This window comes from Centruroides sculpturatus, unplaced genomic scaffold (genome assembly GCF_000671375.1).
Source record: "Centruroides sculpturatus isolate CEXI.00-Female unplaced genomic scaffold, Cexi_2.0 scaffold20, whole genome shotgun sequence".
NCBI lineage: Eukaryota > Metazoa > Arthropoda > Arachnida > Scorpiones > Buthidae > Centruroides > Centruroides sculpturatus.
Window position 1 is genome coordinate 782,971 of NW_019384333.1, and position 24,788 is coordinate 807,758.

The 24,788-nt window shown below is 30.2% G+C and overlaps 1 protein-coding gene across 3 annotated transcripts; it reads left to right on the plus strand.

Annotated features, from left to right (window-relative positions):
• Positions 1-4,245: 4,245 nt before the first annotated feature.
• Positions 4,246-24,293, plus strand: LOC111630899 (sodium-independent sulfate anion transporter-like). Of its 3 annotated transcripts, none has more exons than XM_023375062.1 (20): positions 4,246-4,403; positions 12,615-12,823; positions 12,891-13,086; positions 13,160-13,245; positions 15,721-15,800; positions 18,267-18,321; positions 18,468-18,558; positions 18,630-18,823; positions 18,890-18,962; positions 19,028-19,072; positions 19,149-19,209; positions 19,283-19,338; positions 20,820-20,960; positions 21,033-21,091; positions 21,647-21,733; positions 21,807-21,906; positions 23,156-23,229; positions 23,299-23,364; positions 23,434-23,521; positions 23,587-24,291. In XM_023375062.1, the coding sequence occupies exons 1-20, from the start codon at positions 4,325-4,327 to the stop codon at positions 23,778-23,780; spliced, it is 2,034 nt and encodes a 677-aa protein (XP_023230830.1). In that variant the 5' UTR covers positions 4,246-4,324; the 3' UTR covers positions 23,781-24,291. The 3 variants fall into 3 exon arrangements, with proteins under 3 accessions (XP_023230830.1, XP_023230843.1, XP_023230837.1); XM_023375075.1 differs by lacking the exon at positions 4,246-4,403 and adding an exon at positions 5,351-5,590 and having other exon boundaries at positions 12,944-13,086; positions 23,587-24,293; XM_023375069.1 differs by lacking the exon at positions 4,246-4,403 and adding an exon at positions 5,352-5,590 and having other exon boundaries at positions 23,587-24,292.
• Positions 24,294-24,788: the final 495 nt, after the last annotated feature.

Genomic DNA, 24,788 nt, shown 5'->3' on the forward strand with positions numbered 1-24,788 from the left:
TTTTTTTTATTTAATATAAGATAAGTTTTAGAATATTTATATTATTTCATTGTTAACAATTAATAGTTTAGTTTTCAATTTCAGTTCTTTCCGTTTTTAATTATTTTCGTCCTGTGGACACTAAGAGGGCCTCTTATAGCAAGCCCATTATGGGTTCGGCCAGATCCACAATGGGGCGGCCGGGTGGTGAGGGACGAAGTCCGACATATCCGGACGGTCCACCCCAAAAAAATTCCTGAGTATTTTTTCACCAGTTCGGATTATATCCCAGGTCCCTAGAGCGGTAGGTTACCACTTTAACCGCTCGGCCATCCTGCTGTCCACTTCTTTTCGTTATGCGAGCATTAACAGGGCCTTTTTTTTTATCAAGTCCATTATGGGTTTGGCCAAACCCACAAGCCCACCAGTAGCCGAATGTATATAACCACATTGGGGGTTCGTGCCTGGCCACGTGGACTTTTCCGAGTTTTCTTCACGTTAGTAACACCTAAATAGTGGACAGTTTTCCATAAAAGATGACGGAACGGCTTTATTGCTAACAGGAAAAGTATGATGTAGTGTACTGTACAGGGGCAAGACCACCACTAAAAAAATTGAGAACGTTGTGAATGACGATGTCAAAATACGTAAGGATTTGTTACAATTAGTTTGGTTTATTTTGTTAAGACAACGCAACACGTGAGCGATCTGCTGAGGGGATGCATCTAGGAAGACTTTTATGAGAAACTGGATCCTATTTAGGTGTTACTAACGTGAAGATAAATCGGAAAACTGCTTGTGGCTGGCCGGTTGGCTATGCCCGAATTCACGACAAACTAACTACCAGTATTCGGTGGTTTCATCCACTCGGCTACTGGAGTGCACTTATTAATTAAGAAAATATCGTTCAGAAAGCAAAAATATGAGTGGAAAGTGTTATGTGCTACCTTCACAGTAATATATATTTTGTAAAATTATATTTTGCTTTGAAAGAATTATATTTAGTTTATAATTTTGTTAAATTTATTGCCAATATATGGCGATTCGTGTAAATCAGAAAATTGAATGTAGATAGAAATTAATTGATTCACAGAAATTCAATAGATATTTTGGGATGGTATGTACGACATGATCTAAGTGTAAGGTGCCGACTTTTAGGGGCAATAAGTTAATTGCACGTCAGGAAAAATCTAGGGACTGATCGTATGTGGGTGGTGGCGGTTGAGGCAAAGATGACAAGTGTATGTTATGATAAGTGTCTTACAAGGACCGTTTATTATAACATTAAAAGTAACTTACATAATAATACAAGATACAATCTAGATCGTCTTGGATGAGGAGCTCCGGATGATGAGAACTGCCTCAGGTTTTAATTGTTCTTTTAGACTTAAAAGATCAAAATAATCAGATTTAAAATATAGACTGCATACTGTTGAAGTAGAATTTGGAGTTCACATACCACCGATTGCACATACTTCTATTTTTTCCTTAGCCTTTTCTCTACAAGACCCAGGCGAGATTTCCAGGAATTTTTTTTACGCCGTAATCTGTCCTGGACATGACGGGTCCGCTCTTCACCATCATATCGCTTCCATTACCTGGGCGATCTATAATGGACATTGAGAAAAGACCCTCCTACGTTTGCCAGGGCCTTTTACAGACATTTATCATTGAGATGTGGAGGCTGATTTTGCGACTGATACCGATAGTTTATACAAGTGCTAGTCAAGAAAGCTGGCTCTCCTCCCATTCTTTCCATCTCACATGCCCCTTTTATTTCCACGGCTTTTATGTATGTTTTGATTCCCCAGGTTTATGCAAATCTCGACATTTTGAGATCCCGAATCCAAAAAAGAAGTCAAACAAAGGGAAAAAATTCCTTGTGTGTGTGTGTGTGTGTGTCTGCGTATATTTCGTTTAATATCTCACGATGGATAAAGATTAAGAAATGAAATTTGGCATGATAACTTTTATGTAATATGCATTGTGCTATTAATTAATGTATTTATGAACTCTTGACTGTGTTTACCAAATTAAAGTAAATTAGTTAACGTATAAATACATCAACAAAATGAAAGAAATAAAAAAAATGTGATTTGAAAGATCAAAGAAAATTTCCAATAACCAATCACAGACTTCTTGTCTGAGGAAGTCTGTGATTGGATATTAAAAATTGAATAAGTATTTGATTACATGGTTGGATGGTTCAAGGCCACTCGTCACGTAATTTATTACTAATTAGGAGGAAGGATGATTGCTACAGATACATTAAATTATTATAAATGAAAATTTATTCCTATTTAGGATGATTTTCTATAAATATTACACATAATTTATTTTTTAGTTAGACTATATCTTAAATAATATACAATAAATATCTGTTAATAATTAAAGTTCAAAAACATATATCTGTATTTTATAGTCTATTAAAATATAATATATCTTATCATCTTATTATAATATGGTTTATAATTATATGAATTTTATAAGGATGGTTATTAATGTTTGTAACAAAAATACTGCGAATTTCCTAACATTGTTTTAAAGGATCTATTCTTAATTTATATTAAACATTTCACATATAAGCTTTTCTAACCTTTGTATATTAATTGAAACCCTCAATAAAAATTTTAGCACATTATTTTTTTTTATATTTTTGATAAATTTGTTTATTTAATTTATTTATTATAATAGTAATGCCGGAAATTAATACTGTACTTAATTTGCACTTATATAGCTTATGATATACAGTCAAATCTCTAAATGACAGACACTGATTGAACATAAAAAAAAAGGCCCGTTGTTGGAGGTTATTTTAATCTAAAATATATTATAATTAAATCAAACTAAGGTTTTCTAGTAATATATTAAATAAAAATTTGTTTAATTAAATATAGAAATATTCAATTTATATTCACTTAATTTCTTTCCTTAAAACAACATTATAAATTTGTGAATAAATGTCATATATTATATGGCATTTCTTCTAAATTTCTTCTTAAATTTTCTTAGTTACTTGATGCTATAAAATTGGATGTTTACTTTATATTCAATTTTAATTCAATTTATATGATACTTAATAAGGAATTTTAATATGATACTCAGGAATTTTGAAGTTTTTATTGATTTTATAAATATATTTAATATTTCCAACAACAAAATAATTTATTTTTCATTTAGCTTTTACTTGCTGTTATATTTTTCAATTTATTTCAAATATTTTCACTTATTTTTACTTAGAAAAATTATATTAAAGTCTATTTTCTATAATTTAAAATTTTTAAAATGATTATTAATTATCCATTAAGGAATATTAAATATCCCAATTACAACATTTTTATGGTTTAAATATATTTAAGCTAAAACATAATTTAATTAGTAATAAATTGTTTTCCTGGCATTTATTTATTTAAACCCAATAACAAGGGTCGGTGACATATAAATATGTATCATATGTATTAATATTTATCTACAAGACAACATATTTATAATTAATGTTTCTATAGGATACCAAAAATTTTATTTATCAAAACAAATAGAAGATTTTAAACTGAATTTAATATTGATGGTTTTTATGGTTTATATAATTTTATATTTCTCTGTCAGTGTTCTTCAGCCTTCAAATACTGAAAAAAAAATGGCTGCTCATAGAAATAAATCAATTAAATTTATATTTTAATTTAATTTAATAATTATAATTAATGTAGAATTTTATTTCAAAATGTTTAATTATTAAATTCCGATAATCATTTAATTTAACAGACTGTTTTATTTATCCTTCTAGTAAATTCAAATTTTTGAATATGAAAAAATACGCTTTCTTATTGGTTAATTCAAAAAATACCGAGCGGGACGCTTTCTTCTAATTGGACAATAATAATTTTAAAAAGAAAAATTACAGAAGTCCATTATAGAAAAAAAATTCGTGTACATTTTTACATTTTTCCAATTAAAAACACTAAATTTACGTCGCAAAATAACAAATGTTTTGCTTATATAAAACGTATGTGTGTATCCATGTTTTCATAACACCAGGTGCAGAATTATTTCACATCAATAAAATATTATTTTATTATATATACAGTTTATATGTTTATTTATTTATATATAAAACTTATTTATAATAATTTTACTCGGGTATTTTATTATATACATAATATACGTGTATTATTTTTAAGCATTTAAAAATTCTAAAAAGTTTCTAACTGGACCAGTCTGTGCTAAAATCTGTACTAGTTCCAGTTGGAGTTGACAGATGGCATCGGAGCGTGTCCTCGTTTCTTCCTCCTATATATAAATAGACAAGAGAAACGTGGACGAGCAAAAAGTGGTATGTCTGGTTGACATGTCATCTTTCGGGGCAATCGTAGAATGGGAAAATGATCAGGAAGATGATAACGAAGAACAAAAACAAGTCAGGAAAGGTAGGAGTACATAAATTGTTGATTCTAGCATTTATTGATCTAATAACGTATTAAATGTCACGGGTTTGAAGCCGCCATCCCGTTTTGGATCGCTAGTTTCTTAATTTAAATTCCGATACTTTTATTCGTCCGTTCATACTTATTTTAATAATTTTTACGACGAAAAAATAATTAATATATCTAATTAATAATTTTTAAAAATAAAGTTTACGTATTATGTATATGTATATTTTAATATTTAATCAAATTTCCCGCAAAAAATTTTCAAATTTAAAATTTCAAAATTTTAAATGATGTAATTTTTTAAATATTGTAAACGAGTTAATTTTTTAAAAAAAAGAAAAATTATTTTAGTTTATTGTGATGAGTAAATTTTATTTGAAATTTAGGAAAATATAAATTTATTTTAATGACGTTTAAAGTCCCGTTGACCTTGTGAGTTCCGTTGTCATGGCAACTAATGCTATTGATTTCCTCTTTTTCTTTTATTACTTTTTTAATGTAAAATCTTTTCGTGAGATTCACTTAATAATATTAAAAATTCGACACTTCTTAATATTAATTTCATACTTATGTAATACTTGATTGGGGAATTATTTTAGGGAATTAAAATGTTAGAGATAAAAGGGAAATATGACCCTGATACAAGTATCGGCATCCCTTTCCTGTTATATATTTCCTCTTTATGGAATATGTTAATGCTACTTCTTGAATAATTATTAATAAAAAATATAATATGTTTAAAATATGTTGATATATGGTAATGTGGTAAAATAACGTTTTTAAACATTTGTTTATATCACATGATCATCTGAATATGGTTCGGTAATTGTTACGTCATGAATCTAATGAGGGGAAGACACGTTATATGATTATTGCGCGCGCATACACATAGAACACCCACGTGTGTGTCATGTGTATGTATATATATATATATAGGAATTAATGAATAATTCAGTAATATAACTAGAATTGTTATTATAAATGTGAAAATAAGATTGCCACGTTTTTGCTTTTCCAAAGTAAGGGCAACAATAGTAATGCATATATACTGGGATATAGGGACAGCAGCCTCCCATTTAATGCCCTGCAGACATAAGATATAAGATTTTCAAGGAATGCCTTGCAACACCTCCCAGAAAATCTCTTTTTATAAGCTTCTTTATGATATAGTTCAGAAAAACTAGGTAATATAAATGCACAATTAAGAGAAGCGATATAATAATATAAAATTAAAGAACATTTATATATATATATATGGGTGGTTCGATAGAAACTTGTTCATCTTTGAGAACTTTTGTCTGTATTGATGCTAGTGTTACCACCCGTCTGGTTTTCACCCAGACAGTCCGGGAATTGACTCACTGTCCTGGTGAATTATTAATTTTGTTCGAGAATTTTGTAGAAATTGTGAAAATATGATGAAACAAAGTTCTTGCAAATATTTTTACAAATTTACTACAAATTTACACTATTTTAACAGCGAAAGAACTCACACTCAATGAAACTCATCTGCAATTCTGCCATGTTAGTCTGTTTACACTGACATGTGGTGTGCAATCTATTGCTCTTTTTTTTTTTTTTTTTGTTTGCATGTATGATCGTACATGTCTCAAACAGAGCTAAGTTATCTGTACCTGTTCTTTCTTAATTTAGGTTACCTGTGTTACTCCTATGCAAGTCCCTAGTCCCTAACTGTAACTGATTTAGAATCAGCATGCACATTATTCTTCGCATTGTAAAATGACATTGTGCATGTGTCAGGAACTTCTGTTTGAGCAAACCTGACATGCCGTCCGGATCAGCAATTTTCAAAAGGTGGCAACACTAATTGATGCCAGTTATACATAATCTCTGCCAGCATTAAGGCATGATTGCCACTGATTCACCAAGCAAAAACTTTCATTCTGGAGGAAGAGTTGTTGGCTGGTGATTGAAAAAGTCACATAATAGCATCCTCAACTTTAGTGTCTGATCAAAGTTTACAACCTTCGTGTATTATTTCGGCTATACAAAGTTGTGGAAATTGCAAGGGAATAGGTCAGGACTATACAGAGGATAGTCCAGCTGTTCCCAATGCATGTTTTTCAGTTTGGTCTTGGTTATGTTTGCTGCATGGGCATTGTCATGAAGAATGACTCTGTGACTTAGTTACAGGCTTTCTGTTCTTAAAGGTCATGTGCACCAATCAAGTGTTCCAGTGTATTGTTTGGCATTAATGGTCTTACCTTACTGCTGAAATTCCAACAGTAATCCTTCATGATCAAAACAGAATGTCAACATAATGCTTCTTGGGGACATGACTTTTCACTGTTTTGGGCTGAGATGACTCCAGATGTCTCTCCTGTAAGTTATCTTTAGGATTCCAGCTCATAGTGATGACAGCATGTTTCATCACAGGCTACAGTTCTTTACAGAAATTTATTTCCTTTGTGGTATGGATGGGTTTGAGTGCAGGACCCATTGCAAGAAAATCTTGTTGAATCTGAGATCATGAACAATGGAGTGGGTCAATCTGACACTTATACTAATTGTGTTGCAATGAACTTAATGCTGACATGACAATTTTCTCAGATAAATTCTTTGTACAAAATTCATGACTGTTTTGGCTGTTGTTACAGGCCCAGGCCATGGTTTTTCCATCATTGATTATCTGCCATTCCTGAACTTTGCTCCTGTTTGTTATTGTCCTCTTTATAACACAAGTGTCACTGTACACAATTTGCATTCAGCAATGTATCTCAGCAGGCTAGTAGCCTTCCACACTCAAAAACTGAATTATAGCATGCTTGTCAGTCTTGAATGAATGGTGAATGCCATCTTTCTCTGGCTGTTACACACTCATTGCACCATCAACAGCAATAATGCTAGTATACTAGTTAGATGGCATTGCAAATCTATGTGTTGCATTGCATCTTGGGATTGTCTGATCCACCAAATGGAATTTACATGGGTCTAACAGGTTTCTATTGAACTAATCATTTATTACAGTATTATTTTATTTAGCAGATATTTAGCTGCAGGCATTATAATAACAACAAGACATTGATCAACACTTTACATTGTTAAATGTATTTACTAATTAAACTTGTTTTTACTGTTTGATTTTGCAGATACCAATAAGTTTATATCATTTTTTGCTATATTTTTGAAATTGTGATGATTTTCTTTAAAATCAAGATAAAATAATGATTCTACACAAATAATGCTAATGAAAGAATGATTTTCCTCCATTTATTTTTCATAAGACTGTACTTACCAAATAAGGATGAATATCAATCCTACATGAAGACCTATATTCACCCCTGTACCATTGTGGGTGTAGTCAATGGTGTTGTGGATGAAGCGACAATGTCAAATTGAAATCTTTTTTCTATACTTAACTGAATTTTGTTTTCATTTATTTACAAAGTTAAGAGAGTTAAATGTACTAAATACTATAATTTTCTTTTTAATAGTTTATTAAAATCTTCAGTATTGATGTCAAGTTCTCTCTCACTTGACCCCTGATCAGCTGAGAAGGGTTGAAAAATAACAAGGACTCTATTTTAGAATTTTTATGTTCCAGTAAAGCAGAAATTGTGTGTAAATATCTGATTAGATTTGATATTTTAAGCTTGATAAAGCCAAATTAACTATCAAGTTAAATAGTTAAACTGACGTTATTGTTTGTTAAAATATTTCGAGCTTAGTTGTCTGTACGTAGTTTGATATTTGAGTTTTTGATGTATATTATATTTAAATTTCTTATCAATAAATGTTATTGAATAAATAGACTTACTCAGCAAAATTCAATTAATTATTACATGTATTTTTGGTATAAAACATTTTTTAAAATTAGTATATCAAATTTTACAAAGTTGCCAATCATTTGTTGCAATAAAACTAACTGAATAATAATTGTAAATTTAAAATAATAGATTTTTCTGTTATATTAACTTAACCAAAAGGATATAATGTGATATTTGAATCTTTTTGATAAAAGCTGAAATGAGAATTTATTTTTAGTTTTGTTGTCTTACAATGGGTTTATATCTACATAAATTAACGCATTTGTGAAAAATGTTCTTTCCTTGTATAAACTGATTTTTTTTTAATTTAGGATCTCCTAGATATATTTTTAGATTAGAATTTAGAATATTTTGTAATTCAAATAAATTAATTTAATATGAGATGTGGCTTAACTGATTACCTCTAGTTCAAATTGTTCGACATCTTATTAATTAATTAGCTGTATCCTAAAGCAATAAGACCATTGAAATTTAAATTTTCACAAAAACATTTTCAATCAAACGTTTTTGTGTACAATTTACTTTAATTTGATTGGAAATTAAAGTAAATTTTGTGTGTTTTAGGAATGACATTGGAACGAAACTGGAAATGGCATCATAAAACTTAGTTTTTGTCTCGTGATAAAGTTTTATCTCTTATTCAAAAACAAAACAAATAATTATCTAGGTTAGCTGGATTTTTTTTCTACAGTAGTTCCTCTATCATTTGCTAAAATTTATATTTCAAGCATTTCATATAAAATAATTAGTTTTGATTGAACTGATTCCATAAAAAATGCTGGTCATCCTGCTTTCTGGAAAAAACAGGAAATGTGCTAATTTTAATAAGATTTTCTTATCCTAGAAATTACTTAAGCTTNAAGAGTCACTCCTCACAGATTCTTTTCCAAAAAAAAAAAATGTAAATATGTTTATAGCAATTTTTTTTTTCAAGGATCAAATTTTCAAGGATTAAATCATAAACTGTATTGCCATATGCATGTCAATGATAATAACATGAAATTTAAAAAGTTTTTAAGAGATTTGTTGCAGTCTATTTCTTCAAATTCTTTTTAAAATTAAAATTTAAAGCCATTTTCTCTACGCTGTAATAAAATTTCTTATAATAACTGATAATTTTACACAAGAAGCACCATTGAAAGGTTATTAATCTAAGTAGTAATTTTGGTGGAAAATATTATTATTTGTTTTTTACTTCTCCTTCCCCATGGGCAGTAAGAATGCCTTTTAATCATACCCATTGTGGGTTCTGTCAGGCCCAAAGTAGGGTGGCTGGGTGGTGGGGGCTGACATATTCAAGACAGATTATCTCTAAAACATTCCTAGGGTTTTTTAAGTTGTCTAAATTCAATTCTTGGTTCCCAGAATGATAGGCTAACACCTACAGGTTCTTAATAAATTAGAAGGTGCAATTGTTTTTTACTTCCTTTGAAATTTTTAATTTGTTATTTGTGATTGAAAAATTATAATTGGTTAATTTTGTATACATCCAATGTTGATGTACTATACTATGTTAAAAAGAGCTTAACTACAATAAGATAAAACATAAGCCAGCTGATGTATTGTTTATTGTAAGTAGGGTTTTCAGCACTTGGATTTGCCAGGATACTACCAAAATTTAGCAAAAATGTTTAAAACTTTATGATTTCCAAATTGAGATCTATTTCTCCAGTAATTACTCAACAAGACAATCAATTTTTGGGGGTATATATTAAAGCAGACTAAAGAATAGATGACTGCATTTTGATATATTACCAAGCATTTCTGAGAACCTACTTTACTGCTTAAATTAACGTTTTCAACCTGATCAACAGGCCATTGTCAAGTAGTGTTACCACCCGGAGAGTCCGGGAATCGACTCGCTGTCCGGGTGAACTATTAATTTTGTCCAGGAATATCATGCGCAACCTGTCAACCTTTTTTTCTTCACGACCCCAGTTATGATTGTAATTTTTTTCGCAACCCAAAAAATATAAAATAAAGATATATACAAATTTGCAAAAACAATAATGATGTACTACCACAGTTCACTCTTGTGTTACAACAGAACAGAGACAACTGAATACACTGAAAAGCGACAATACTATACTAGTTCACACTACAATCAGTGTTGCTGAATTGTTGTCTCGCTGCACAAGAAGTGACACAAAGTGCAACTCACAAAACCTATGACACAAAGCATGCCACTTTCAAACTTCACAAATTATTTTCAATATTTTGCATTAAAATCTCGCGACCCCAAGATTTCGCTAAGCGACCCCAAGATTTCGCTAAGCGACCCCAAATGGGGTTGCAACCCATAGTTTAAGAAGCCCTGCAATAGAGCTAAGTCATCTGTAGTTGTAGTTGTTTTTTCTTAATTTAGTTACTTACGTTACTCCTACCCAAGTCTCCCTAACTGTAACTGATGTAGAACCGGCATGCACTGCATGTTATTCTTTGCATTGCAAAATGACATTGCGCATGCATCAGGAACTTCTGTTCAAACAAACCTCACCTGCCATCTGGGTCAGTGTGTTGAAAAGGTGGCAACACTATTGTCAAGTTATCAATTCTCTGGAATGTTTACAATTGTTCTATATTCAACCGAATATGATATAACAAATTCAAATTTAAAACAGTTTGAACATTTTGTTAAAATACCAAATATACAAAATATAATTAATCCTAAAATACATAAAACTGAACGAATCAAAATAAATAGAATAAAACTAAATAAAGTAAAATAAAATAAAAATACAAATATAATAACATAACATATAGAATTACATCGACCATGCGCTATGTATCAGATTTTAACAAGCCATTCCTGATCATATACTTCCAGGCTGATGATAACCGTTGGCATCCTTCTAGTTTAAACATTTTTCAGTAAGGCTAAATTTATATATTTTAAACTTTTCTAAACTCAATGCCAGAATTAGTGAACACACCAGTGTAACAATCCTGGCCTCAGCCCATTCAACCACTAAACCATCAGTTTGTGCCACTCTGGATAGTACTGTAGAATAGTGCCCCTTCTTTACATCATGCATAAACTCCTTAAGCCTTTTGTTTCAGGTTTCTGGTGGTGACACCCACATACTCTTTGTTAAGACCCAATTGATCATTTTTACGTAAGGTGTATGTGTGGATAATATTTAATAAGTCTGAGTGTATGTTGAAATGAAATATATTACCAAGCATAAAAAATGTTAAATTTCCCAATATTTTTTACTCCCAGAATTCACTATTCAGGTATTGGCACTCTCAGTTGTAACTGTAATAGAAAGGTACTTTTTAAGTACAATATATCTCGAATTTAAACTTTAATTTTGCTAATGTCTGTATCGGCAAATTCGAATAAGGATTTTCTAGAAATTATTATGAGGGCCATTTAAAACACTTCATATCCCTAATTTGATTTCTTTAGAGGCATTATATAGATGTCAAACAAAAATGTTAGTAGTAAGTAGTGAGATGAGACCTCTAAGATGGTGCCTTCAGCTGTGGCCAGATATGCCTATGCATTAATGCAGTGGTTCTCAAAGCGGGTGCCGCAAGAACGCCACAAGGGTGCCGCGAAATTTTTAAATAATTAAATTAAAATTACTTAAAATAATTGAATTAAAGTATTAAATTAAATAAATAATTAAAAGATACCTTTATAATAATAACTTTTGTTTTGAATGCTTTTGTGTTGTTTGGAAATAAACTTACTTTAATAAAAAACTTTTATTTTTTTCAAAGTCTTCTCATCCTTCATATCTTTACTAACCGTAAAAAGCAAAATAATAAATAATAATAATAGGGGTGCCGTGAATTTTGTTTAATAATTTCAAGTGTGCCACCTGACAAAAAAGTTTGAGAAACACTGCATTAATGTGGTCCTGAGTATATCCACTGTTTAAAATAATTTTTTTATTTGTTAATTATATAAGTCTGAGACTATAAATGATTTTAAGACACCACATAGTAATGAGCAATTATTTATTGTGACATCGCCACAATGCCACGCTGCAATTTTTTGTCATGGTGCTCTCAGTTCTAGTAGTGTCTTGCCCCTGTACATCAATGGAGTCATGCTGGTCATCTAACTCTGTTCAGGAGAAAAGTTTTGAATTGAAATAACATGACTTTCAGTCAAAACCAGAAGTTTGTATATAGTTAATCAGGGCCTCCTGTCCCTAAACTTTCCATATCTGATCTTGACTTTCATTTCTCTAGCTCCATTCTCGAGATTAAGGAAGAACAGACAGGCAATTTACAGGTCTACAATTTTTGAAAATTGCAGCCCAATTACATATTATCCTTTTACCTTTATAAGTAATTTAATATATTAACTTTTTTTATATATAATAAATGATTTTTTTGAATTAAATTAATATTCTTTTAATGTTGTGATTTTGATTTTTAATTCATTATAACTTTTTTCTTTCAGAGAAGAGTGTAACACAAAACATAATCTTTAAATGTCGTAGATATTGGTGCACAGAGAAAGCTGTAAAAAGATGTTTGCCCATCTTGACTTGGCTACCAAAGTACAGTAGAATAGATCTAAAAGGTGACATAATTGCAGGTGTTACAGTTGCGCTTACAGTCATTCCACAAGGCTTAGCCTATGCTCAGTTGGCATTACTTCCTCCACAGGTGAATCATCTTGTTTGCTTAGAGTTAGCAAAATTAAAACTAAAAATCAAATTTTTCTTTCAATTAGTATGGTTTATACACGGCATTTATGGGATGTTTTGTTTATATGATATTCGGAAGTTCCAAAGATTTGACCATCGGACCAACTGCTGTTCTGTCATTGATGATATCAGAATATGTCTATATTGGTGGCATACCTTACGCCATTCTTCTATCATTTTTTTGTGGTTGTATACAATTGATTATGGGATTATTAAATCTTGGTAAGTTTTTTGGTTTAAGAAATGATTATATCTATATCATTATATCGTATAATAACTATTTATTTCCTTCTAGGATTTTTTATAAATTTTGTCTCTGCTCCAGTATTAAGTGGCTTTGTATCTGCTGCTGCTATAATAATTGCTATAAATCAACTAAAGGTAAATTTCAATAATGTTTTTTTATAGTTATAATATACCTAGAATCAAAGAATCTTGATATTACATAATTTGTGTATCAGATATGCTAATTTTGATAACATTTATATAACTTAATATCTGAAAGCATACTAATTAAAATACACTTATAAAATTTTTGCTTATTATAATCATCAAACTTCAGTTAGTTATCACCAATCTTTAGATAAACAGGCATTTTTAAATTAAGCTGTCTAGTGATGAAATTAGCTTGGTTTCTGGATAGTTAAATATGTAATGAACATTAGATATGTGCACATAAATTACTGTACTTTCTTGATGTAATTCTCGTGTTATTTGTTTGAAATAAGTTTACATATTATATATCAATTTTAAGTCTCAATTACAGACTTAAGCTTATGGAGCAATGCCTACTCCCATAGGTGCATAGTATATGGTGACATGGGTTTCATCCAAAGGGTTTATCTTCGCTCTGCTATTTTCTGCAGGCTTTGGTAGGTTATACACTACTGCAGCTTATATACAGTACAGGTAACCACCGTATAACACAGGAGTTATGTTCCAAAAAATTGCCATGTTATATGAATCCGTGTTATATGAAACAAAGAACTAGTACGGAAAGGGGGGTTAGGTTCCAAAAATTAAAGAACATGCTATTATATTTTTATAATTAAGATAAATATCTTTATTAAAATTTTTGTAGCGATACATATTAATATAAATTAAACAATGTTCTCTTTGTCATCACTAAGCACTATTAACTGAGGGCATTTTCTTTTTGGCAAGATATCCTTATCCTCTGAGCATTTTTCTGCATTATCTTCAGATCCATGCTCTACCTTTTGCAAAAAATATGTTATTTTAGAATGCTTGCTTTTAGTTAAAAGATCTTTATAAATTTCCTTATATGGTGCTAAGCACTTATGAAGAATAGTAAAGCAAGTATGGAATAGGGGAAAACATCTGGCAACACAAAATCAGAAGCGGTGCAATCTGGCAACACTGAAACAAGTTTTGAGAAGGATTACGTGTATCGACAGAAGGCGGAAAAGAAAATTTACTTACTTAAGTACTAATAGTTCATGAAAATAATAATTTTCGTGAACTATTAGTACTTAAGTATGTGAAAATTTATTACATTTCATGTTGTACGAGGGTTTTACCCAATTCTCGAACCATGTTAGAGTGAATCTGTGCTAAAAAAAAGCACCATGTTATACGGGGGATGCTCACAATTCTCAAATTGTGTTAGAGTGAATTTGTGCTATAGAAGTGCTGTGTTATACGGGACTTACCTGTATTTGAAAACATGATACAGTACATTACATAAAATCAATACATTTTAGTATTTGAAGACAATACTCAGAGTGTCCACTTAAACATCTATCCAGAGGAAAAATAGACCTTTTCAGTCTTGATTAGGTTAGGTTGTGGACTGCAGTTTATGCAAATACACTGGATATTAAAACACTATGACATGCATCTGTTATGCTGCTACCTGCAACCAGCACAATGCAGTGATTTGAGTGGTGTAATGTGGTGTTAATTTAACATCATGACTAACCTCAACACTTTCGGCACAATTTTTTGGACTGACAAAGCACTGTTTTTCCAAATTGGAGTTTATAAATGTCACAATGCACACCACTGGGCAGAATTCTCGAGATTAAGGAAGGACAGAGAATGGATGACAGTAGGAATTTATAGGTCTACAATTTTTTTCAAATTGCAGCCCAATAAAGCCCATGTTTTTCTATCAGTTTCTACAAAATTGTCTTTATCCTTTACAGTCAGATTATTCTTATGTTATGCTAAATCATCATAAATTGATTTCCTTCGGTTATTTCATCACTGGAACAAGCATGCACAACATGCATACACTCATGCAATGCTGAAAAGATCTTGTTTGCTCCAGGATAGATGTATAAATCATTTTATATTAAGATTATATGGAAATAAATTTTATTAAAAATGTATTTCATTTAAAAATATAAAACTTTCAATAGGTTAAATTTTCAGGGAAAAACTCAGGATTAAAAATATTATTGCTATTAACCCAACTGTGTTAAACTCCCAATAATGAACTCTTACAGTTTAAAAATGTAATTAAGGTGGTGTCATACTACACAGTTTGGAGATCAGGAATCAAATTTGGATAGGTCAAAACCCCAGGAATTTTTTAGTGGGTATCTTTCTGGATATGAGGGGCTCATCCCTCATCATCTGGCCACCCATTGGTGGGCCTGGCCAAACCCACAATGGGCTTGCATGAAGGTCCTCTTAGTTCCCACAGAGTGGAAAAAATTAAAATTAAAATTTTATGAAACTAAATAAAATATTTAGTGTGGTTTAGATTTAATGAGTTTATTGATATTTTAATTTGTAAAATGCATTGTGCGGTATTTTTAAATTAAAATATAAATGTCGATATTTATGATATTTAAGCTTTTCTATTTTTATTACATTTACTTAATTTAGGGATTATTTGGACTTTCTTACAAGTCTCATGGATTTATTGACACTGTGTATAAATTTTTTGTAAATATTCATACTACTAAGTAAGTATTTTTCTTGTAAGTATTTTTAAAATACTTTTTAAGATTAAATTATAGTAGATTTTTAACCTTTGCATACTTTTTCTTATAAAAATATTTATTAGAATTTTAATATGATAGATTAAAATTTGCTCTCCGTAACTTTGTATTGTGATATAAATTTAATGAAGGATAATTCATTTGTTTTTATTATAATATGCTTTCATTTCAAAAACATTTCTTAAAATAATGCCTTTTTTTGACTGTGTCTATTTGCCAATTTGAAATGATGTGATGTAAAAGTATATAAGAAATGCTATTTTATAAACATAATTACATTCATGGGTAAGAGTACTGCAGAATGTATGAGTATAGCATGTTGATAGTAGTATAATTTCTATTTTCAACATAGAGATTTGCTGTGTTGTGTCTATTTATGAATTGCTTTACTTTACTAGATGGCCCTTTTTATTTATAATTCAACTAGGGATGCATTTCAGAATCGATGAAAATGGGTTTAAAACTGAGTAAATTTTAAAAAACATAAAGATTCATTTATTTATTGATCTATAAATTGGTGATATTATATTGATGTGTTAATAAAATAATATAGAACAAATCTTTCAATAGAATAATCAAATGTTAAAACCAGGCAAAAAGGAGGATAATCCCTGGAAATCAGGGACATTTGCTCGCCATAACTTTACAGAAACTTTATTTGTAAATTAATTTTGATAATAGTTTGATTTTAACAGCATCTTTATAAGCCTTTTCCAAATTATACAGTATTATCTTTTATCTGTGACAAAATAAATATTTTTTCAAATTTTTTTATTTTAGATGTTCCTAGGAGAACTTTACCAGGCAAACACTGATCTGGTCACACTTGACTTTTACACCTGAATCTACAGAATGAACCATAGCATTAAAGGACTATATAATAGGGGTGGCTGAACTTTTTAATCATGACAATCATTCTAATAGAGGAAACAGCTTACTAATAAGTGATATATTGTTCTTTATATCCACGGTAAAGATCTAGAAGAGCCACAGTTTGGCCACTGTTGCTACATAACAGGCATTTTATCTCTAAAGTCAGTATTTTTACATTAAATACATACTCAAATAACTCATTCAGATTCAAGCATGATGGACAAGATCAAAAACATGAATAGTTCTGCATAAGCACTCTAGAAGTGACAGCACAAAATAACAAAATAGTCTTCAAATTTTCTTTACGTACAAGAAAATAAATGCATTTTAAAAAGTTTTATTTGTAAATCAAACTGCATTGAATGATACTGCTCTGATGTACTGCAGATCCATTGTGAAATGCTTTTATCAACTTAAGTTTGAACAGTTTTAAGACTTTGTCGCTATTGAGTGTTTGTCAAAAATTGGGGAAATTTGCTGAAAATTTATTGTGTTGTAAATTTCCATTGTAATTATAAAGTTTTCTATCCAATGCAATTACAGTATATGTTTTAGCCTTTAAGAAAAAACATTAAGACAAGCGAAAATGAAACACACAGTTTCAGTTTACTTTTCAATAGTCACAAAACTGCAAGTACACTTTCTGGAATACACGTGAAATATGCAAGGAAGCCTACTTCCCTGGCATGATGTACAGTACATGCCAGGCAGCCAGTTGCAAAAAGGTCAACTTACAATTGGGTTCTAGTTTTCCTTTTTTGAAAAGTAGGGATTCCAAAATTGGGAGTCAACTTGTAACATACTGGTCTATGTTGAATATATCTATAAATATCATGTATTTTCAATCTGGTGCCATAAGTAACCAATGATGGTTATATCAATTAAATGTCTGGAAGAAGAGATCGGTCTGGAGGTTTGGGAAGCGTAACTGGCAACGCATCTGCATGTAAGTGGGAGGTGTGGATTCGAGTCCTGCTGCGGGCTGATTTCTTTTTTCCAGAATATTCTAAATTATTTATAAATATTAATTTAATTATAATTATTAAATTTAATAAGAGATGGCACCTAATGCCTGCCTCTAGTGAAAAATTATTTAGAAATTAATTAAAAATAAATGCAGAGAAGTAGCCTGATTTAATCCAGTAATTGTTTAGCATATTAATAATATATCGGGTTTTGAGATGTTTTTATATCATGTATTATAATTAGTGTATAATAATTAAATTTTGGTAGTTAAAGGTCAAAGGGGTGGTGAGATAGAGGGAGAATTGTGTGTTGTATCTCGAATGTGGTCGGACTTAATGAAGATTTAACACTACTAGCAGTAACAACTTTTTATAAAACTCCTCAAAATTAGGCTTTTTTCCATTTTTACATTATTTTATTATTATATTATAAAAGTTTTTAAAATAAAATCTCGCAACAGATGGCACCACACAATTTTAACTCTTGCAGGGAAAAAAATCCAGCAATGAGTTGCTGTATTTTTATAATTAATTAAACTTTATTTTAAAATTTTTAATCAAATATAACTAACAATTTTCTTTTAAATTTCAGTTATTGGGATTTTCTTATGGGTTCAATTTGCATTGTGTTGCTTCTTCTCATGCGGGTAATTTCGTTTAATTAAAATATCTTATTTCATATGACATTGGCTTAATAATAAATTTCTTCCTCTAAATGTGTTCGCTGTTAATATTGTTATAGTATTGATAATAGCATAAACACACAGGTATCAAGTGAACTCTTTGTTCTCAGCATTTCAAGGACCGAAAAATAAAACAGGAATCCAAATTACCATTAACTGTAAGAAAGTTGTTCGACAGTGCTTGGTGGACGATCGCCACCGGTAGTATATTGTTTTTAATAGCAATTTTGATATTAATTTAAAAATTATCTTAATAAGTTTTTAATTTTTAGGAAGAAATGCCTTACTTGTTGTCATTTCTGCCATCGTAGCATATTTGCTGATTGCATTCGATAAAAATGCCTTGACTCTAACGAAAGAAGTTGAAGCAACGCTTCCGTCTTTCTCTTTTCCTCAATTTACTTTGACTATTTATCATAATGAAACACAAATCTTGACATATAAATCATTTTTTCAAGTTATTTCCGTAAGTGTACATCAAAAAATTTACCTTTTGCATATTTCATTTTCCTAAAATTCTCATTACTTTTAGGATCTTGGTTCTGGAATCATTGTTATTCCTTTTGTGTCTGTTATCGAAGCCATTGCTATTGCGAAAGCATTTTGTAAGTCATAATTTTCCATTTAATCCGTATTCTAAATTCATTTTTAACGACAAATTTACTTTTAGCAAAGGGTAAAAAATTAAATGCTACTCAAGAAATTATTGCCTTAGGTATAAATTTATCTCAATTCTTCTTGAAATTTCATTTAATTAAAAATATAAAGTAATGAATTTTTAATTTAATTAGGTTTTTGTAATGTTTTTGGATCATTTGTATCTTCATATCCGACAACTGCTAGCTTCTCTAGGTAAATTACGATCATTTATAACTTTTATGAACATGAATGTACAGTACTTAGACATAAAACTTGGTATTTTTAGATCTGCAATTAATAATGCAAGTGGTGTTAGAACTCCTTTAGGAGCAATCTTCACAGGTGAATGTATAGACTAGTTTTTATATTGAACAAAATCCATAATTTAGATTATATTGAATAATAAATCTGAGGTGCATTTGGAAAGTAATGTTTAGCTTTAAAAAAAATCAAAAACATTTACGTATTACACATCTTAAGCTATATTTCCACTAGTTTCATCTGTTAGAGGCACTTATTATAGTGGAACATGGGGCTTTTGTATACCGTTGACATAGAATTTGCTTGCTTGCAATGTTAGCCACTTCTACAATACAGGTATTGTAGAAGTGACTAACGTCAGTAATTGGTTCCAGGAGAGGCGACATAAGTCGAAAAACGACGTAAGTCAAATTTACTTGTCTCCGAACCTACTTGTCACTAGGCTAAACCATAAATTACCATTTCCAGTTCTGTATTTTATTTATTAATGCATTTTTAATAATATATGGATAATAAGGATCTATTTTAAGCTTACAAAAAAATAAATTTTAGTTTTTAATATAGTACAGAAAAAAGTAATCTAAATTTACGAATGCATGTACTGTAAATATAGTACATACTTGTAAATGTATATATTTTAATATGATTTTATGTGCTTTAAATGCCTTTCTAGTGATATTATGACTTCAATATTTGTGGCAGACAGACGTATAGTTGAATAAAATGACTTAAACTTGATTTTTATTTTTCCATATACTTTTTTGACAAACGACGTATAATCGGGAACGACGTAAGTTGAGGTATACCTGTACATTTTTCAGATCTTACTATTGTAAAAACATTGACCAGCCAGGAACTTAAAAGTGAAAGAGGTGATTTATTTGTTTCCATCCAAATTAAGTTTTGAGTGTGAGCGGCAATGTTACGAAGCAAAAGAATGCCAGCACTCGGCATTTCACCCCTTTTTATTTTGAAATGCATGCTGCACGCTAGTCGTCACTTGTACTGCATTTTCAATGTTTCACAATAAACAACACAGTTGATTTGTTGTACCTTGCAGCCCGAATTTCACCAACAGGACACTTTGTCTGTCTCAAAACATGATGCACAAAATCTTTCTCATCAAAGTTTTTGCTTTTTGATAATGCTATATGTTTCTTTCCTAGTATTAATGTGTGAGAACTCATTTGAATGTAACAAATGGTCTACTCCCCTGCAACCTTGACTCGACACAAATTTGAGATTGGAGCGACTTTCACCTCTTACACCTAAAATAGTTCGTAATTGAGCATGTTTTGATGATAGTCTGAAAGATTCAGTACAGAAATGGCTAGCATCATGGGTGATCATATTTTATGAAGTAGATATACAAAAATGACGTCCTGCTGTGATAGGTGCCTCAATAATGGAGGAAGTTATGAGAAACGTAGTTAAATATGTGTAGAATCTGGTGATAAAAAATTCTATAGGTTTAAAAAAAGTGTACTTTCTGAATATGCCTCTTTTTTTTTATATATAAGCATTATATATAATACACTTAGATTTTATTTTAAATTCTTTAGGGTGCCTTGTATTGTTTGCACTTGGTATAATAGCACCATTCTTTAAATACATTCCTAAAGCGTGTTTGTGTGCAATCGTCTTCAGTGCTGTAATCTTTATGGTTCATTATCAAGATGTTATATCTATCTGGAAGACAAATAGTATTTATTATATTTATATTAATAATTTGAAAATAATTTTCATTTTTAATTAATTTTTAAAATTTAATTTAGAAATAGATCTTCTACCGTTATCTGCGACATTTATATGTTCTTTCTTGCTAGGCTTAGAGGTAAATACTAAAATAATTTATATCATCTCTTTGTATATCTAGACTTATATTAGTATAACAGTAAATATAATTGAGAGAGAAAATATAATGACAGATATTTTATAAAATCATGTTTTACATAAGTTTAGTACTGTATTTAGATATTTACTATTAATAAAAAACATGCAAAGGACATAGTAACCAAAGAGAAAATATATAGTTTAAAATAATATCTGCAAGTAAAATCTGTAAATATGAAGAATTTATTAAGTAAAAAGTTTGTATAATTTAACACTTTTTCACTGGAATATTTGAAAGTTACACATCTTTCAAGTAGTGTTTTTGCTTTATTATTAATCTATGTACTTAGAAGATTCTAAGCACATACCTAGAAACATTATCATACTATTTCGCTAAATATAATCCAAAGCAATGTTTCAAAACACTATTTCTAAAAATTAATGTAGTCTTTATTATATTTGGTGCACTTCTGTACGTTGAATAGTAAGATTTTTATAAATTTATGCAAACTCCGATTAGTAAAAATAAATATTTTATATAAATTTTAAATTTTAGTTTGGAATTCTGATTGGTGCAGCAATTTCTTTACTGATTTATTTGTATCAACAGTCGCAATTGAAGATGAATATTAACGTGTCAATGGTAATGATATTCTTATATTTATGAAGATTTTACCCATATCAGATAGACTGAAAATAAGATTTTTTTCTTCCAGTTACCGGAAGGTATTACTTGTATGTATGTTAAACCAGATAAAAATATTTTATATCCATCTATTGAATATGTATCATCTAAATTAGCAAAAGAATTATCAGGTGAGATTAAAAAAGGTTTAATTTTTACTTTTTAAAAATTCCTTCTCTAAGTCCACAAATAAAATGGAGTTTTACTGGAAGAGTTGTTTCATAGCAAGTAATTACATAAGAGTACTTGTCACAGGTGTAGAAAAAAACACTAAATTTAAAAAATATTTGTCCTTTATACCTTTTGGGATCCAACAATAGTCTGATAAGAGGTTTGTCGAAGTTGATTTTTTTTTTATCGAGGCTCTCCTCCACCTTTGGAGACAGAGTTTTTGCATATCCAGCCGAAGAGAACCTCGATTAAAAAAAGGTCGACTCCACCGATGCCTTTATCACTGTGGTGGTATCCTAAAGTTATAAATAAGGATGATGAAACATTTGTGAACTCCGCAAGGCACGTGGTCTGCGGTTACAGATATACGATAGAAAGAACAAAGGGAAGGACAATGAAAAATCGGTAGACACGTGTGATCAGGCAAACAAAGGTTTATTTTGGTAAAAGAAAAACGCGGTACAATATATATCTCAATAAACAGTCCAACACCCGACAGTTATTGTAACAAATAACGAAATAGCCTGACGTTCCCCTTTCCGTTAACCTTCCTCACGCGAGGCCCCGTTCTTTTTCGACAATTAAATATAGATCCGAAAATAAAAATATTGTGGACGGAGTACCTAAGGGACTTGCAAGGGTTCTGTCGTAGCGGTCCGATTGTGGGCTTCGATGGGGAATCTTCTTCTTTTCGAGTCGCAACTTCCTTTCTTCTACCAACGGTCCACTCTCTTCTCGGTCGCTCTTCTCTCCTTTTTCGTCTGCGGTTCTCTCCCTTTCTTTCTCGAAAAAGTCCAAGAGTCCCTTTCTTACTCCTTACACCCGCTTTTATAACTCCCTCCAACTCCGTCACACTGTCACGGACCAATCAGACGCCGGAAACTTAGCCATCGGCTAATAGGAGGCACCGAGGAAGGAAACGGAAGGGAAACGGTACAAATTATACGCGCGACGCGACATAAACGGAAAACAAACAAAAAAAAAAAGACAAAAATATAATACAATCATAGCCACGAAGTGCTACACATTTGAATAAAAGTTCCTTCTACGTACATCACAATTAACTGTTATCATGGTAATTTATTTATATCTGTAACATAACTATACTTTTCTAAACAGTAATTGGCAAGAGTCAATCAAGAATGACATCAATCTTTACTACTTGTCATTTGGTTTTCTAAAAATGTTTTTCTATGTTTTTAATAACAGTTGCAGAATCATTGCCCGAAGTAATCATCTTCGATTGTAAATATATTACAAAAGCAGATTATACAACGTCGATGGTAAAGACATTCCACATTTTCTTTATTTGTTTTTCAATTCCATTTTTGGTAATAGAAAATGTTTTTCAGGGCTTCAAACATATTGTAGACTCTTTAAAATCGCAAGACATTTTGTTGATCTTCACCAATTTAACGGTAAATTTTTTGATAAATTTTCTTTTGTCATTTTTCTATTATTTTCAAATCATAATCAATATTTTCTAGAATCAAGTAGAGAAAATACTTGTAGGTTCTTGTCCCGCTTATTTTCATCATTGTAGATCCGAATCGGAAATCAAATCGTGTATTAATGGTAAGTTAAGAATTACTTTTGAACAATCTGTAAATATACGAGTTTTTCACTTTGTTTCTTTTCAGAAAGTATTGTTTCAAAACAGAACAAAGAGAAACAGGATATTAAAATAAATGTTCCATTAAACGGAACAGTATCGTCAATTGTTACTCCACACCAAAGAAATTCGAAGACACGGGACCAAATAGAAACGACGGATCCGGTAAATCAAACACTTCTATCCGAAGTCGTAACCGAAGACAAAAGTACAGTTTTATAATGTGGAAATTATCACATTATGTGTTTTTTAATTTTATAAATTTTCTATCGTTGACTCATTTTAGTAAATTTTATTTAAAAAAATTAAAATTCTAATTTTTGGGTTTAGCAGTATTCCTGATTTTAATTTTTTAAAATTTTATACAAAATATATTAGTTGAATATAATTGGATTTTTATAAGGTAATGCAGTTTTTCAGGTTGTTAAAATTATGTAAATATAAAAATTTTGTTTCTATTTTTATACAAAAAATCTGTAAAATCTTTTAAACATTAAAAAGTTAACATCAAATAAACCTGAAACTGATGCATATTTTATTATATTTAAAATCTTCCGTTATAAACATCATTATTTAATTCTAAGAAGTGAACATCTGTTAACAAATAGAATATTCGAAAGTCAATAAAATTTTCATCTGTTCAATGTTGCTTAATTTCTAAGTATACTGTATATTCTATTAGAAAATTATTTCCTTGTATAATTCTTTCTACATATATCAATTTTTGAGAAATAAAATTTTCAATTAAACCAATTTTGTTTTTATTTGTATTTATATTGACATTAGTTGCATTATTTTCCTAAAAAATGTTTATTACACTTAACTCTCTTGCCCCTATGAGCACTGAGAGTTCTACAAGAGGAACAAAAAGCAGCTATCATTAATATCAAACTTGTGAACCTTTCCCACTTGAATCAAGCTTGTGCTTTATTGTTACAATCTTGACTGTTTAATATAATTTATATAACATTGGAAATGCTGTTACAATATAATATTTTCAACTTCTCTCAGTGTATATGCTGTGGAAACTATCCTGTATTATAAATGTGTATCCAAAAGTAGCATAAATGAAGTACTTTACTTAGCATGACGTCAATACACTCAACATTCTCCAAAGTAGCACTTTTGTAGAGGGTATTCAGCAGAAAATACTCAACTTCTCTAACTGTTGAGTCTGCTAAACTCAGCCATTAATAATGTAGTATCCACTCAGATTTTTGTATTTGGAGT

Excerpts from the sequence above, each read along its gene's own strand:
- LOC111630899 (XM_023375062.1), top strand. The coding sequence starts at position 4,325 with ATGTCATCTTTCGGGGCAATCGTAGAATGGGAAAATGATCAGGAAGAT. Across the intron at positions 21,092-21,646 it reads CTTTCTTGCTAGGCTTAGAG|TTTGGAATTCTGATTGGTGC; the intron begins GTAAATACTAAA and ends TTTAAATTTTAG. Across the intron at positions 23,230-23,298 it reads CAGATTATACAACGTCGATG|GGCTTCAAACATATTGTAGA; the intron begins GTAAAGACATTC and ends AATGTTTTTCAG.